Source organism: Polypterus senegalus, chromosome 16 (assembly GCF_016835505.1).
Source record: "Polypterus senegalus isolate Bchr_013 chromosome 16, ASM1683550v1, whole genome shotgun sequence".
NCBI lineage: Eukaryota > Metazoa > Chordata > Cladistia > Polypteriformes > Polypteridae > Polypterus > Polypterus senegalus.
The window spans coordinates 81,854,916-81,872,307 of record NC_053169.1 but is presented as its reverse complement, the minus strand read 5'-3'; the positions used below and the strand labels follow the sequence as shown (position 1 = coordinate 81,872,307).

General features: G+C 38.6%; 1 protein-coding gene across 10 annotated transcripts in view; it reads left to right on the top strand.

The window, feature by feature from the left end:
• Positions 1–17,392, top strand: part of LOC120516736 (girdin-like) — a 201,236-nt gene that overhangs the window by 179,318 nt on the left and 4,526 nt on the right. For all 10 annotated transcript variants that reach the window (XM_039738631.1, XM_039738626.1, XM_039738630.1 and 7 more), the window contains one exon: positions 6,559–7,042. In XM_039738631.1, coding sequence (XP_039594565.1) covers positions 6,559–7,042 — 484 coding nt within the window. The remainder of the gene's footprint in view (positions 1–6,558; positions 7,043–17,392) is intronic.

Here is a 17,392-nt window from a genome sequence, read left to right as displayed (position 1 = left end):
TTGGTAAGCCTCCTGGCTAACTCCAGTCAAGTGCTCACACAGCTCCACATTCAGTTAAGCCACGTGCAAAGTGTCAACTTCAGTCCTGTCTGAGACACTACCATAACAACTATTAAGTAAGGCCTCATTAATTCTGATGGACTCCTGCTGGATTGCTTGCATTTGTGTCCACATCCTACATAATACAGTGAAACCTTTACCACATGCCATGTCATATAGTCCATCACTTGACAAATAAATGACACACATTTTTTAGTTGTTTGACTTTAATCTTCGTTGTTACCTTTGTGTTTGTTGTGAATGTCATCTTAGTACCTTTGGCACATAAGTGGTACTTTAGACCTGAGATCTTCAGATATGGCTGTTTCGCACCAAAACTTTTAAACATACATCAGAGCAAGTGAATGCCATCTGCATATAACTGTGATATTCTTTTCTTATTTTTTTTAATTTTATTTATTTTATTAATTTTATTACAATCCATACATAGCAATCAAGTTTTTACAAAAAAAAAAAGAATTATGTTAAGAACAGATCGATCCCCACCCCTGAGAGAGAGCAAGCCAAACGGTGTAAAATTTAAGGCTTGTAAAAATACCTAAATTAATAAATTCTCTGTGCTTTATAAACTGATTTTAAAATATTACTGATTAGATCCTGCCATGTTTTGAAAAAAGTCTGTACAGATCCTCTAACTGAGTATTTGATTTTTTCCAATTTCAAATAATATAACACATCGGTTTCCCACTGACTTAAAAGAGGAGAGTTTGGGTTCTTCCAGTTTATCAGAATAAGTCTGCGTGCCAACAGTGTAGTGAATGCAATCACAATTTGTTTGTCCTTCTCCACTTTAAGCCCCTCTGGAAGAACCCCAAACACAGCTGTTAATGGGTTAGGAGGGATTGTGAGTCCAAGGCTGTCTGAGAGGTAATTAAAATTTTTGTCCAGAAAAATGTTAATTTGGTGCAGGCCCAGAACATGTGACCCAGTGAGGCTGGGGCTTGGTTGCAACGTTCGCAGGTTGGATCATGCCCTGGATACATTTTGGAGAGTTTTAGTCGAGACAGATGTGCTCGATATATAATTTTGAGTTGTATAATTGTATACACATATGGAGCTCGAGTGAATTCTCTGCATTGCTACTTTCCACTCCTTTTCTGATATATTAATTGAGAGATCTTTTTCCCAGTGTCCTCTTGGATCTTTGAAAGGAAGGGATTGTAGAATGATTTTATATATTGTAGAGATGGAGTCTAATTCCTTAAAATTGAGCAATATTTTTTCCGGCGTGGATGAGGGTGCAAGATGAGGAAAATCTGGAAGGTTCTGTTTAACAAAGTTCCTGATTTGAAGATAGTGAAAGAAATGTGTAGCTGGAATGTTAAATTTGGAATGTAATTGTTCATAGGATGCAAAGACGTTGTCTATATAAAGATCTCTAAGCAAGTTAATTCCAATTTTTTTCCAGATATTAAAAACTGTATATGTTTGTGAAGGTTGAAAGAGGTGGTTTTCTTGACTAAAGTGTTGGTAACCAGCTCCATTTAAGTCATTTTCTCAGGAGTGTGGGTAGTGGTGTGGGGTGCAGCTAAATTTCTGTATCTCATTTAAGTCTGCTGTCTTAATAGACCTTGTGTGCCGCTAAAAGCCTAGCAAAATGGGCAATGCCCACTTTGTCCTATAAGCCACTATTATGATGATGTACTGAAAACTAGCTTTGTTCACTTGAGAAAATGAGTCTCCTTAGCACAGTTCTATTCCTCTTGTCTATATTCATGAGTCCCTCTGCCACATGGGAGAAGGTATTGCCACATTTGGTGTCCCTTCACTGGCCTCACTTGCTATCTTTTGGTCTTTGCAGAGGGGGTCAGTGTCAGGCATTTCGACAAAGTCACCTGTCCTCTAGCATCATGGAGAAGCACACCTTCTTTCTGTCCCCTTTGTGGGTTACCCTACCTACCGCACTTGAGATCCACCTAACACTACCATGAGACATACTGCCGCCTGGTGACTTGTACCTGTCTGCAGTGACATGATGTATGACGATCACCCTCTGTACAAAAATTACACATTTAAGGATGGCAGGGAATCCACCCATTTGGGAGTTTGGGGGCTATAATAGTGAATTTTAGGTGGATTTCTCATTTGGGGGTTGTATGCAACATGGGGGGGGGTGCCTCGATTTCATAAATACCCTGCCTCAGCACATTTTTTTCCAGAAGGTCCTTCACACATGAAATGAAAAGTAAACCACCAAGCTGGCAAAATGGCCGAGTGTAAAATGCAGCCAAACTTTTTATGAATTGCTCATTTGTTAGAGGAGACAGCAATCGGCTGTAAGAAAAAAAATCACTTATACTGTAAACTCAGGGTTAGGAAGCACCGCTTGTGCTGAGTATCTACATGGAGTAATGTAAACACTTTTATGGAGTGGCCTTACAGTTTTGCTTTTTGTTGAGATGTCTTACAGCTCATAATTTTTTTTTAAACTGATGTTAGTTTTTGAATTTCTGACATTGCTATGTGGCAGGGCTGCTCAATTACAATTTCTGCTGGGCCAGATTTTCAACCCAAGAAATTTAGCTGGGCCAGACATTTTCAGCAGCCGGGAAGCAGCAGGTAATGACAAATTTTTAATCAATACAAATTAATGTATTGAAAAAACAGGTCATGTTTAGTCATTGTTTCCCTTTAACATTGGGTCACCTCTGACAGAGTCACATCAAAAATGTATAACAAAAAAAGAATCTGAGGTAGCAGCAACACTTTCTGTTTCACTTTTGAAATAAAAAATAACCATTTGGTTCACATTTGACCCAGGTACATCTCAAAAAGTGCATGAAATCAAAAAAGGTGCACAGTATTAGCAATAACATTCCCTTTTGAACTATGAGATCCTGCCCCAATTTAAATGGGTGGCCATGACGGGCAAGGGATTTTTTTTTTCCATAGAAACTTAAATGATTTCATTCACACAGTTTTAATCACTCATATGACAGAGGTTAAATTTGAGTTCCACAATAAAGCCTTTCCTGTTGAAATTGTTTCCCTGACACCCGAGAAAAAACTATGTGAGTAAATGTTTAAGAGCAAGGCACCACATATGACGTTAAAATGTGGATTGGTACATTTATTTTAATGATTTGTCTTTAAAATGTCTTTGTACAGTGTTCTTGGGTGTCAAGTAATGAATTATTAATTATGATTATTACTATTATTATTTTTTTGCTCAATCTTATTTTCTATGTTTCTTTGTTGATGTTCTCTCGTTGAAGAATTTATTGGTAACAGAATACGAACACCAAAACGACTGAAGTAACAACTAGCATTTTTGATAACATTTTAACAAAGCTTACTGTCTGCTGTCAATCACACAGCAGCCCATGAAAACAGCTTTAACACACCTTCAACATTAAAACGCAGACTTCGTCACATCGCTGTGCGTGACGAAACAGCGGCAGGCAACTTGCTCATGTATGTTTACTGACGGACAGGTCAGCATTTTGCATGGAGTATGCGTTAAATCAAAAGAGAAATGGCATGGAAAGATGCGCGAACAAAAGGCGATCCGTGACAATTGCACCTTAGTGTGCCACGCCAAATCAGAAGAGGCAACTGAATTCCACAGGGCACAAATATATTTATAACAGGGGACCTATATGATGGGCAGATCAATTTGAAATGTTTTGCATACCCACCTTTTTTTGATGACCGGTTGCATCACATTCAGCTCTTTGTTCATTATTCTGGCACATGTGTAACTTGCCTCTTGTTGAAATTTATGGCCATCCCCTCAGCAGCGCTATCTACTTAGAAATATTTTCACATGCACGTCTCCAATTCTGATGTAATTTTTGCCGCAACTCCCTCGCACCCAGCGCGGGATATAAACTAGCCTTTATGTGGCTCAGGGGATATGCAAGAGGGAGCCAATACAGGGTGGTCCAGATCTAATTATGCAGATCCAGATCGACTGGATGACTCTGATTTATGCGGAGACGATTCCAGTTCGGCGCGAAGATGATTCTTCATGTCGTCAGTTTGCACACTTCTCAATGGTCTGGGATTTTTCGGCTGATTTTCTATGTAATAAACTTACTAAGTTATAGCGTAATGAAAATTGCATAATTAGATCTGGACCACCCTATACTAACACATATGTTAACATCACATCCGCTTATGGCCTTTTGCATCTGTTACAATATAATTAGTTTAAAGTTTCAATTATTTCATTTGTAACTGGTGAACTAAGTAGAAATAATAATTGCCAAAGCCTATTTTTGGTTGTATTTGAGACCATTTTAGTTGCAGTCTGGAGCCTTAGCGGGACCACGGGCTGGGCCACTGCTTCTGAGCCGCATGTGGCTCACGGGCCACCATTTGAATAGCCCTGCTACAGTGGAGTGAGCAACTATTTGCCCCCTTCCTGATTTCTGATTCTTTTGCATGTTTGTCATACAAAATGTTTCTGATCATCAAACACATTTACCCATTAGTCAAATATAACACAAGTAAACACAAAATGCAGTTTTTAAATGATGTTTTTTATTATTTAGGGAGAAAAAAAATCCGAACCTACATGGCCCTGTGTGAAAAAGGAATTGCCCCCTCGTTAAAAAATAACCTAACTGTGGTGTATCACACCTGAGTTCAATTTCCGTAGCCACCCCCAGGCCTGATTACTGCCACACCTGTTTCAATCAAGAAATCACTTAAATAGGAGCTGCCTGACACAGAGAAGTAGACCAAAAGCACCTCAAAAGCTAGACATCATGCCAAGATCCAAAGAAATTCAGGAACAAATGATAACAGAAGTAATTGAGATCTATCAGTCTCGTAAAGGTTATAAAGCCATTTCTAAAGCTTTGGGACTCCAGCGAACCACAGTGAGAGCCATTATCCACAAATGGCAAAAACATGGAACAGTGGTGAAACTTCCCACGAGTGGCCAGCCAACCAAAATTACCCCAAGAGCGCAGAGACGACTCATCCGAGAGGTCACAAAAGACCCCAGGACAACGTCTAAAGAACTGCAGGCCTCACTTGCCTCAAATAAGGTCAGTGTTCACGACTCCACCATAAGAAAGAGACTGGGCAAAAACGGCCTGCATGGCAGATTTCCAAGACGCAAACCACTGTTAAGCAAAAAGAACATTAGGACTCGTCTCAATCTTGCTAAGAACATCTCAATGATTGACAAGACTTTTGGGAAAATACCTTGTGGACTGATGAGACAAAAGTTGAACTTTTTGGAAGGCAAATGTCCCGTTACATTTGGCGTAAAAGGAACACAGCATTTCAGAAAAAGAACATCGTACCAACAGTAAAATATGGTGGTGGTAGTGTGATGGTCTGGGGTTGTTTTGCTGCTTCAGGATCTGGAAGGCTTGCTGTGATAGATGGAACCATGAATTCTACTGTCTACCAAAAACTCCTGAAGGAGAATGTCCGGCCATCTGTTCGTCAACTCAAGCTGAAGCGATCTTGGGTGCTGCAACAGGACAATGACCCAAAACACACCAGCAAATCCACCTCTGAATGGCTGAAGAAAAACAAAATGAAGACTTTGGAGTGGCCTAGTCAAAGTCCTGACCTGAATCCAATTGAGATGCTATGGCATGACCTTAAAAAGGCGGTTCATGCTAGAAAACCCTCAAATAAAGCTGAATTACAACAATTCTGCAAAGATGAGTGGGCCAAAATTCCTTTGCAGTTATTGCTGCTAAGGGTGGCCCAACCAGTTATTAGGTTCAGGGGGCAATTACTTTTTCACACAGGGCCATGTAGGTTTGGATTTTTTTCTCCTAAATAATAAAACCATCATTTAAAAACTGCATATTGTGTTTACTTGTGTTATATTTGACTAATGGTTAAATGTGTTTGATGATCAGAAACATTTTGTGTGACAAACATGCAAAAGAATCAGAAATCAGGAAGGGGGCAAATAGTTTTTCACACCACTGGTATAACAAAGGACTACCAGTATCTTCTATTCCCCTTTAAGATTCTTTTATTATTCTCCACACTTGTGCCATTCTCTGCATATTCCCGTCCCTTTATGTGCTGACACCTTGCTGACCAAGTGCGACCCAAACAACACTTTGTCACAGTTGTTCTCCTTGCTAAGGGATATAAGCCAAAATGGTGCGGGTATTAATGTAGAATGTTTGCGCTTTTCTGATGTGGAAACAGAATATGAATTATTGTGTAGTGGAAAAAAGGGATTTTACGGTCAGTGTTCATAACAAATAATTTAATGCACTGGTATAATAAATTACATGTATACCTATTTTTAATGCATTATATATACATTAAACATAGCTATATATAGGTACCAAGTATAATAGTTATTTTAGTGCCACTTTTCAAGAGAAAAGTATATTTTAGAATAACAATATTCTGTTCATTCTTTCATTTTAAGCTTACATTTTAGTTAAGCAGGTCCTTGTGATATAACAAGTTTGGTGTACTTTTCCTCTTGATTGTTATTATTGTTATCACAATTAATATTAATGTATCTTTACCTCAAGATATTTCTTGTTATTCTTTTTTTTCTAGTCGGAAAGCCAAGAGAACCTTGTGATTGAGACTGCAAGGCGAAGCAGTGACTCCACAGAGACGACAGGGAAATTGCGAAGAGAGAGGAACTCTACTGGCGGCCGAGGCATCATTCGGTCATCGAGTGGCAAAACAACAGTGGATTTTTCTGATGGCAGGCCCCCCAAACCTGGACAGATAGTCAGACCTAGCCTGAGGAAAGCAGAGAGCACACGTGTTAAAAGCACAACAGCTAAGCCTACATTAGGAACTCAGGGAAAGGCCACATCGCTTGCTGAAAAACTAGACAATGTTCAACAGCAAACAGCACAGAAGGACTGCAGCACTTTTTCCACATTACCCCGTGCCAGTAGCGTGATCTCGACTGCAGAAGGTTCTACGCGGAGGACAAGCATTCATGACTTTATGTCTAAAGACAGTAGGCAACCAGTGTCTGTTGATCCTTCTCCATCTAAATCAGAATGCCATGACCAAGAAGCAATCAGTGAGTACTATTTAGGTCATCATCCCCATGTAGTTCATGGTGTACATAATCAGGATTGTACAGATAGCCAGAATTACAAAACATCTAGTGCTTTAAGGCAGAAGGATTTTGTTGATGAATGTAATTATTCAGGTAATATGTACCAGCTCGAGACAAATTCTAAATTCACTGACAATCCTATTTTTAGAAATACAGGAAGTTCACAAGCTTCAGCCGGACTCACTTCTGCAGCTTATACAGGACGGCCATTCATATCTCTAAATACATCTTTAGTCAGTAACATAAGTGGCCCTCCTTTGAGGGCCGCTTCCGGTGCGGCTCGGACACAGTTTTTGTATCTCCTGTTAAACCTTTTCAGGAGAATGCTATCGTAGAGCCTGCTGATCAGAGTTATTCTCAACTGAATTCAACAATGCCCAGTGTGGGAAACAAAACAAGTAACAGTGAATCAGCGTCTCCAATACCCTCTGAAGATAATCAGTCTTTGTGGTATGAATATGGCTGTATTTAAAGCATACATGAATTTCATACCTTACTTTTCAGTTTATTAAGTCAAACTCTACACGTTTGCTTAGACTGTTTAGTTTCACGCCATCCTGCATTCTCTCCTGAGTTGTATATAGAAAATTAAATTTATATTGCATGTTTTATGTTGTACCCTTTTTTTTTTACTCCAAATCAATACTATCCTTAATAAGATTTGTGAAAAGGTATTAAAGATGCTTGTTTTTTGTAATTTTTTGCCTATACGCCAAACGTACATTTTCTGCAATAAATATCGTTTTGTTTGCGCCAGTCAGTTTATCTGACAAGCCAGTCGTCTAACTTGTTCCAAATGGTTTAATCCAAGTCGAACAATACTGAAACTCCTAGTGAAATCTCAAATGTATGATATTTAGTTTCTGTAATGCATAACCAGTCAAAATGCCAGTTCTGAACCTAATATCACAATTTTATTTTTCTTTCTAAACAATTTGTGAAGGTCTCCTAAAGGTAGGATGAATTGATCAGAGTGATTTTTCTTAAATTAAAGAAATGATCTTAGAGCACATACTTTTAAAATTAAAATGTTCAGTCTTTATTTTTTTCTCAGATGGTTATTTATGTGTCATGTTAGATGAGTATTGTATCAGAAAGTACGTAATGAATATAATTCTAAATTATTTTTATTATATTAGTAATACTTCTAAATTTGCTTAAAGTGCCTTGACAAATTAATTTTATGGTAACATTCATTACAATAGCTTTAGTGTGTGTTAGGTTTTATTTCTGTTTATTTGAATTTATATATGTTGTAACAAAAGGTGCTATATAGGCACCTGACTCGACACAGATTCACACTGGCGGCACATATAAAATAAACTTTTATTTTTCCTTACCTGTGGGGCACGTCTTCCCTGTAATCCCCACAGGCATAACTCAATCCCAAGTGTTACACAAACGCACCAAAACACCACGCTCTTCTCTTTCTTCCACCACCGTTCCTCCTAGGCAACCTTGTCCTCCTCCATTCGACTCTGGCCGCTGAGTGGTGGTTGATGGCTCCTTTTATGGGGCACCCGGAAGTGCTCCAGGTGCTTGATTTCCGACATCCAGCTGCACTTCCGGGTGTGGCGAAACCAGTGCCCAGAAGGGTCCAGCAGCTCCTGTTGCAGCACCCCCTGGTGGCACTTGCGGAACCCAACAGGGCTGCACAACACTCCAACCCCAATGAAGCCCTGCGGGAGTCTGAGGCACTGCTGCAACCCAGGGAGGCTGCCGTCTAGCGTCCATATATGCTGCAGGGGTGTCCCAGACGGGCAAGAGCCCTGGCCTCCTGCCACTATATATATATACATACACACAGTGCATCCGGAAAGTATTCACAGCGCATCACTTTTTCCACATTTTGTTATGTTACAGCCTTATTCCAAAATGGATTAAATTCATTTTTTTCCTCACAATTCTACACATAACACCTCATAATGACAACGTGAAAAAAGTTTACTTGAGGTTTTTGCAAATTTATTAAAAATAAAAAAACTGAAAAATCACATGTACATAAGTATTCACAGCCTTTGCTCAATACTTTGTTGATGCACCTTTGGCAGCAATTACAGCCTCAAGTCTTTTTGAATATGATGCCACAAGCTTGGCACACCTATCCTTGGCCAGTGTCGCCCATTCCTCTTTGCAGCACCTCTCAAGCTCCATCAGGTTGGATGGGAAGCGTTGGTGCACAGCCATTTTAAGATCTCTCCAGAGATGTTCAATCGGATTCAAGTCTGGGCTCTGGTTGGGCCACGCAAGGACATTCACAGAGTTGTCCTGAAGGCACTCCTTTGATATCTTGGCTGTGTGCTTAGGGTCGTTGTCCTGCTGAAAGAAAGATGAACCGTCGCCCCAGTCTGAGGTCAAGAGCGCTCTGGAGCAGGTTTTCATCCAGGATGTCTCTGTACATTACTGCAGTCATCTTTCCCTTTATCCTGACTAGTTTCCCAGTTCCTGCCACTGAAAAACATCCCCACACCATGATGCTGCCACCACCATGCTTCACTGTAGGGATGGTATTGGCCTGGTGATGAGCGGTGCCTGGTTTCCTCCAAACGTGACTCCTGGCATTCACACCAAAGAGTTCAATCTTTATCTCATCAGACCAGAGAATTTTGTTTCTCATGGTCTGAGAGTCCTTCGGGTGCCTTTTGGCAAACTCCAGGTGGGCTGCCATGTGCCTTTTACTAAGGAGTGGCTTCCGTCTTGCCACTCTACCATACAGGCCTGATTGGTGGATTGCTGCAGAGATGGTTGTCCCTCTGGAAGGTTCTCCACAGAGGACCTCTGGAGCTCTGACAGAGTGACCATCGGGTTTTTGGTCACCTCCCTGACTAAGGCCCTTCTCCCCTGATCGCACAGTTTAGATGGCCGGCCAGCTCTAGGAAGAGTCCTTGTGGTTTCGAACTTCTTCCACTTACGGATGATGGAGGCCACTGTGCTCATTGGGACCTTCAAAGCAGCAGAAATTGTTCTGTAACCTTCCCCAGATTTGTGCCTCAAGACAATCCTATCTCGGAGGTCTACAGACAATTCCTTTGACTTCATGCTTGGTTTGTGCTCTGACATGAACTGTCAACTGTGGGACCTTCTATAGACAGGTGTGTGCCTTTCCAAATCATGTCCAATCAACTGACTTTACCACAGGTGGACTCCAATTAAGCTGCAGAAACATCTCAAGGATGATCAGAGGAAACAGGATGCACCTGAGCTCAATTTTGAGTTTCATGGCAAAGGCTGTGAATACTTATGTACATGTGCTTTCTCAGTTTTTTTATTTTTAATAAATTTGCAAAAACCTCAAGTAAACTTTTTTCACATTGTCATTATGGGGTGTTGTGTGTAGAATTCTGAGGGAAAAAAATGAATTTAATCCATTTTGGAATAAGGCTGTAACATAAAAAAATGTGGAAAAAGTGATGCGCTGTATATATATGTATATAAAATATATGTACATGTGTGCATATATTGTGTGCTTGTGTGTGCACATTATATTACCAAATATATATGTATATCCTTGTTAGTCCTGTTTGTCTCAAGGGAAATAAAGCATATTGCAGGCTTTTCTTATCACACACAATGCAGTATCATCTAATAATAAAATAGCCACCAGGTTTTAGTCATTAAATTCGGCATAGAAATCCTTTTTTTTCACTTTTTTCACTGTGTGAGATCCATATGAAGCTTTTAGTAATGCTTTATGTATATTTTACAATGAGTAGAGCCTGGATTTTCCTTGAGTATATGATCATCATGATGTCAAGCAGCATTCTGGCAGTTTTCCCTGATGTGATTCTGTGGCACATGATGTTTTATTTATTTATGCACCCTTTACAAAATATCCATGGTGCAGCAATTAGTCTGCTGCTCAGTTTTCGAAAGACAAAGGTAGATGCATATCCATTGATACAAACTCAGATTTCAATAGTACAATACATACTAAAAGAGTAAACCAGAAAATTTCAAAAGGTTAAAAATCACTAAAACACAAGACTTAGTAGAGTCCGAATGACATAGAAAAGGTTTTTGGTCAAAAAGAAAAGAAAAGGAGGGTAAAAAGAGCAGGGGGCAGTAAGGTTGATTCATTTATGATTAGTGGAAATACATGACCTGAAATTGTCAAAGTGAATGAGGTGGAAGTACATCATCAGACTCTGATAAACCAACATTAAGTAATCAGAAAATTTTAGAGTTGTCTGCCATAGCAAAAATGTGTATTTCAGGAGAATAATAAATTATGGGGTATTTGAGAGCACTGCAGTTTTTGAAGATGCACGTACAGTGAATTTTACTTCCAGACTCTTTTAATTAGCAAGTAAAAATATGGGCATCACATAGAAATCTATGTACAGTAATTCCCTCTATACTGTAACTAACTTTGGGTATTGTGCTAGAAATCAGTTGTCTCCAGCTCTGGCCATGTATACGACTCTTGGTCAGCCATTACTAATTTGTGGTCAGCAGTCTGATTTCTGCAAGAATCACATTTAGGGTCCAATTTTAAATTCTGTCCACGAAGGAGAGTGCTGAATGTTTTATTTTTCACACTAGGCAAATTACATTCCTGGACAGTTGGAAAAAACTCCCTTAGTAATCGTGAAGTATGGACATCAAGTCATGTTCTTGAAGCACTATGATGGCTGCAGGCTTTTTGTTCCAGCCACTTTCTTAATTGGATGTTGCCGTCAGTTGATCCCCTCTTGATTTGATGGTTTAGTTCAGCTATCTGTTGTCTCAGAAATAAGTAACAGTGTGGTGTTGGCTTTCCTGCTGAAATGAATTCTAGTATATATTCAGTTTCTTCATTTTGTTCATTCTAATTAAGAATTTTAAATACTTTGTTGACTATTTCTTCATAATTAGGATGCACTCAAGAAAGGGACACATCCAAGGTAGGAGAGAACTAACCAAACAAACTCACCTGCCTGTCTTTTCATTAAGAATTTCTGTTCCATTAAACATATGAAAAAGTAGCTTTGTTAATTTCCCAAGAAAGGCTGAACAGATAAGGAGGGAAATTCTGACACGTTAGGGTTGTAATAGGAATAAGAAACAAATCCAATGTAATAGCATAGGTCAGATTCATATGTATGTCCTGTCAATTAATTCTTATTTTATGTGAAAAAAATCTTGTATTTAAAAAATATATATATATATATATATATATATATATATATATATATATATATATATATATATATATATATATATATATATATATATATATATATATATATATATATATATATACATTGGTGAATTCTCAAATAATTACTGTGCTCTTCTACCAACTGTGATTACTTTTCTTACTTCGATTGGTTATTCAGCACTGGTAGTAACTCAGCGTTAACGTTAGGCATTAGCTTGTGCGTACATGTAAAGTCATTAATGTAGATCATTGATAATTACACAGCAGACAGCTTTTTTCAGAAATGATAGACTGCATATTTGTTCATAAAGTCACTCCTGCAGCTTTTATTACAGGCAAGGTTAGAGAAGAAGCCCAATCCATTATTTTAGTCGTAAGTGTCCACACTGAGTGCATTTACATGTGCTTTATTTAATAAGTTGATCATTTACAGAAACCCGGTTTCTAAAATCCCATGTTAAACCCTTTATTCCAGTTAGAGAAACCAGCTTAACACGTGTAGATTTTTCTGAGAATAACTCAGTAATTTGGTCACAGTTAACGCTCAACCAGGTTCCATTGAAGCATTTTTTTTAGTCTGCGCATGTCCATTGTACTCTGTTCACCTGCTTAGCTTCAGAGTTGCTTTCAGCAGCCACAGGTAAAAGCATCCACAAATTAAATTTCCCGAGGCATTTGCTCAGGAAATTGCATTATTCCATTTCGTGGTTGAAATAACCTGTCTCCGTATTCTCTCAGAACTCTCTAAAATTATGTTGATGAGCTGAACGTATGGTGCTAAACTCAGCAGCACAATCTTGGGAGCCGTGTTGAAGGGAACACATTAAAAGTAATGTGCATTATATACAGTAGTCTGATTGCTTTTTAAAGTAACAAGTAGCCTAAGATCAAACTTGTTTTATTGAAGTAAATTATATCCCAGCAGCACTGGGTGTAAGACAAGAAGCACATGAACCAATAAGCCACTTCTTTGAAGGGCTCAGTCATACCGCCAAGCAAAAAAGTGTTAGCTGCATGCAATCCAGTGACAGAAGCGTTTTTAAAAAGTGCCAATTTAGTTTTAATCCAGCTATGGATGTGTTGAAACTGTGTGATTGGGTGATGCAGTGGCCAGTGTTCATACTGTAAATCATTACTGGCTTAGGTTGAAGAATTTAAAAGGGCATGCTTATTATTTACTTACCAACACAGGAAAAACTAAATGTATTTATAAAACACAAGAAAATTATGACACACTTCATGCTTGTTTTCAGATTCACATCAAGTGATGATGATGTGTAACTTTTTTTTTTTTTTTTGCACAGTTTAGTGACATTGAGGAGTTATGCCAAATGAAAATTCCAGAAATGTAGTGTTGCCTGTAAATGGAGGTTTTTAAGAAAACAGGCTCTGCCTTAACCGGGTTACTCACCTTATCCTGGTTCTGTGTGTGCACAAAATGATAGCAGTTGGAAACAGAATTCAGCTAGCAAGTGTTAGAAACGGGGCTTGTGCTACTATTAGCTGTGAGGGATGCACTGAACAGATTCAGACTATTTCACACATGGCAGGTTTGTTCACAATAGATGATGTGGACATAAATCTAATCCTGAACAAGTTGTACTGAACACATACCGGGGGAGTTCCACACATGGTGAGTTATCACTTTCATCTCTCTCTGCTTTGCTATGTGTGTGCACATCCTGCTCCCGGTACACTCTTTGTATTACTTATACTGCTATTGTGATGCTCTATTCTGCTGTAGAGTGCATAAATTATTATAGAGAATAGCATTTGAAATATACAAGGAGGGTTCAAATATAAACAAGAATGTATGCTATACTTTCTTTATTGAATACAACGAAACAACATACACACTGTTTTTCTATGTACAGTAGTCTCCTGCCTCTGCAATATACTTGTTCCAGCTCTCAGAAAGCTTCCTAATCCCAGAAGTCTTTTGACTGCATGTTGACGCATTCTTACACAGCATCAATAACCTCCTCATTCGACTTGAATTTCTTTCCTGCTAAAAATTCTTTAAGTGGACTGAAGAGAAGATAGTCCCTCTCTGAATGATTTGCCCAAATCATACACTCTACGCTGAGAGAGACGCACACATCCCCAAACTGATTTTTAAAGTCTCAAATAAATATGAGATGGAACGACTCCTTCATCTGTCAAAAATGTAATAATTAGTAATTGTGCAACACTACTGTATAATTCCTTCATCCAACATGTTGATTACAACTGGCAGGAAGGGGGGGAAAGAGCAGCTAGTACCACGAACGACAAGTTCATATACTGTATGTGTGTGTTTGTCCAATGAATCAAGTCTATCATACACGCTTTATAAGAACAGAGCATGAAAATTCCTGTTTATAATTGAACACCCCTCATATAATATTTGATTATTTTATTTTATGCCTACCACATCTGATGTGTCATTCAAAGCGTATAATACTTTTGTTGTCTGGTTGTATTTTTGTGCTGTTCTTTGGTAAATTCTAGTGTGGTTTCTGAATTAAAGTTCTTTTCCGTTGATGTTAGTTTGTCTTCTGGAGTGTAGGATATGTTTAATTACACTAGATTACACATCAGCATCATTGATGTTTGTTTAATTTAAATTCTCTTGACCTTGGTGCTTTATTAAAGTACAGTAGCTGTCACAATGAAGATTTAATTAAGAATTACTTCAATTTTATATTGGAAATTGATATTGTTACTTACTCACAGAAATTCAAATGCCCGCCCTATGATTTTAGTTTGGGTGACAGGTCTGGCATGGTCCATTGACCACAAGAATTAGTGTCTGATTAAGAAACTGGTTGGAGCACAAACCTGTAGTTACTGTAGCCTCCCAGGACTAGCAATTAGCAAGTCAGAATCAATTAAAAAATAAGCTTGTCATTTACCGTATTTACGCATGTACCACACGCACATTTTTTTCCCAAAAATTAGCATTAGAAAATCAGGTGCGCGTCATACACGAGGAAATGTAATTCTGTAATGTTACTTACTCACGCTCTCTCTCTCTCGCTTGCTTACTCGCTCTCTCTCTCTCGCTCGCTTACTCGCGCTCTCTCTCTCTCTTGCTCACTTGCTTGTGCTCTCTCTCTTGCTCGCTTTCTCACGCTCTCTGGCTTGCTTGCTTGCTCACTCGACAGCGCTCTGTCTCTCTCTAAACGCTTCCTATACAATCACAACGCGCTGTACACGGGATAAACCTTTTTTCGCAATTTTCTTTGTAAAAATTAGGGTGCGTGTCTTACACGAGGGCATGTGGTACACGAGTAAATACGTAAATAAGTTTTCACAGGCCAGCATCAAGCAATGAAAGAAGAGACATTCAGACTACTGTAAATTATTGCATTGTACTATAATATTTGGTTTCTGATCTTTGCTTCTTTTTCCATTTTTGTTCTGTTCTGCCTCCTCATTTTTATTTATGTGATGATTTCTCTGACAGCCCATTTTATAACTTCACAATAGTTTTAAATGTGATAAATATTCCTGTTCCTAACTTAAGACCTACATAAGTATTGACTATTATGTGTTTATGTGGACACAGGGCTGGTACGTGAGGCGATCGCCTCAGGTGGCACTTTGGTAAGGGCAGCATTTTCATGCAATGGTATTCTTTTTAACAGACAAAATTATTCTACAAACATTGAGAGTTAAAGGAATAATTTTTTTTTATTAATATATCTGTTACTTGAGCCCCATGGTGTTTGTGGTAATAGCTGAGAAAACATTTGAACCTCATATTTCTATGGAGAACAGAGATGACAAAATCATATGTGTCGCATATTCTTTACGCGATATATTTTGTTCGATGCTTTCAATGTCCCAAACACAAGTATCCATCCATCCATCCATTCTCCAACTCACTATATCCTAATTATAGGGTCACTGGGGTCTGCTGGAGCCAATCCCAGCCAACACAGGGCGCAAGGCAGGAAACAAACCCCGGGCAGGGCGCCACACCCACACACCAAGCACACACTAGGGACAATTTAGGATCGCCATTCCACCTAACCTGCATGTCTTTGGACTGTGGGAGGAAATCAGAGTAGCCGGAGGAAACCCACGCAGACACGGGGAGAACATGCAAACTCCACGCAGGGAGGACCCGGGAAGCGGATCTCCTAACTCCGAGGTAGCAGCGCTACCACTACACCACTGTGCCGCCCAAACACAAGTATTCTGGCAGAAATATTGTTAAATAAACCAAATTATCAAAATTGTCTCTTGAAAAGTTGGTAGCTGTGTTCAAATAGGATTGAGCTTTTGATTTGAAGACCCGCCTCTCCCAACATTCATTGGTCATTAAGCTACAATTTCTGAAGTTTCCTATTCAACAATATTTTAGCCAAAATGCATGTATCTGTGAGCATACAACTGGATATGGATTATGCAATACAAGAAAATTGATGTGTTTTGTTTTATAGATGTTTTGCTATTGTTTGCTGTTTGTTCAGCATTGGTCTCAATGGAATCCTGTCATGTCAGGAACTGTGTGTCCATAAAAACAAGATACGGCACCTTTTTCTTGGCCATTACTAAATAGCAGACTACAAAATACAGGTTTTGGGTGGAGTGTTCTTCTGAGTATGAACTGAAAGAATTACATAAACCATCTAGTGTCTTGTTTATATACTGCCTTTAAAATTTCAGAAATGTTGTCATTTTTAAAGCTCCATAGAACACATTTTGTAGCAACTCATCACAATTTCACCATAAGAGAATCCAAACTTCACATCGGCATTTTGACACTCCACTTCAGTGCACAATTTTGACTTTCATTTCCTGATTTTCACATATTAGACTGTGTGTAATACTGATTATGTCCTTTTCTAAAATTTGGTTATTTTCTGGAATGTTACTAAGTAGTCAGTCACATGCACAATGTCTGTGAAATGTCTCATTAAGTTTACACCTCATGTGTCTAGTTAAAAACAGCAGGGGCCTTTTAGTTTACTGGACAGAAACAGCCAAAGTGTTTTGAGAAGCTAAAGAACGAGAGAAACAGCTGGGTTTCGTTTTGCGGTCAAACAGAAGCAGTGAAGAACATATACAAATTTGTTTCCAACACCTATTTTATGTATTGTATTGTTTTTAAGGTATTTTTTCCATTGTTTCATATATATATTTTTATGCATTTTTTTAATTATTATTTTATTTACTATTCT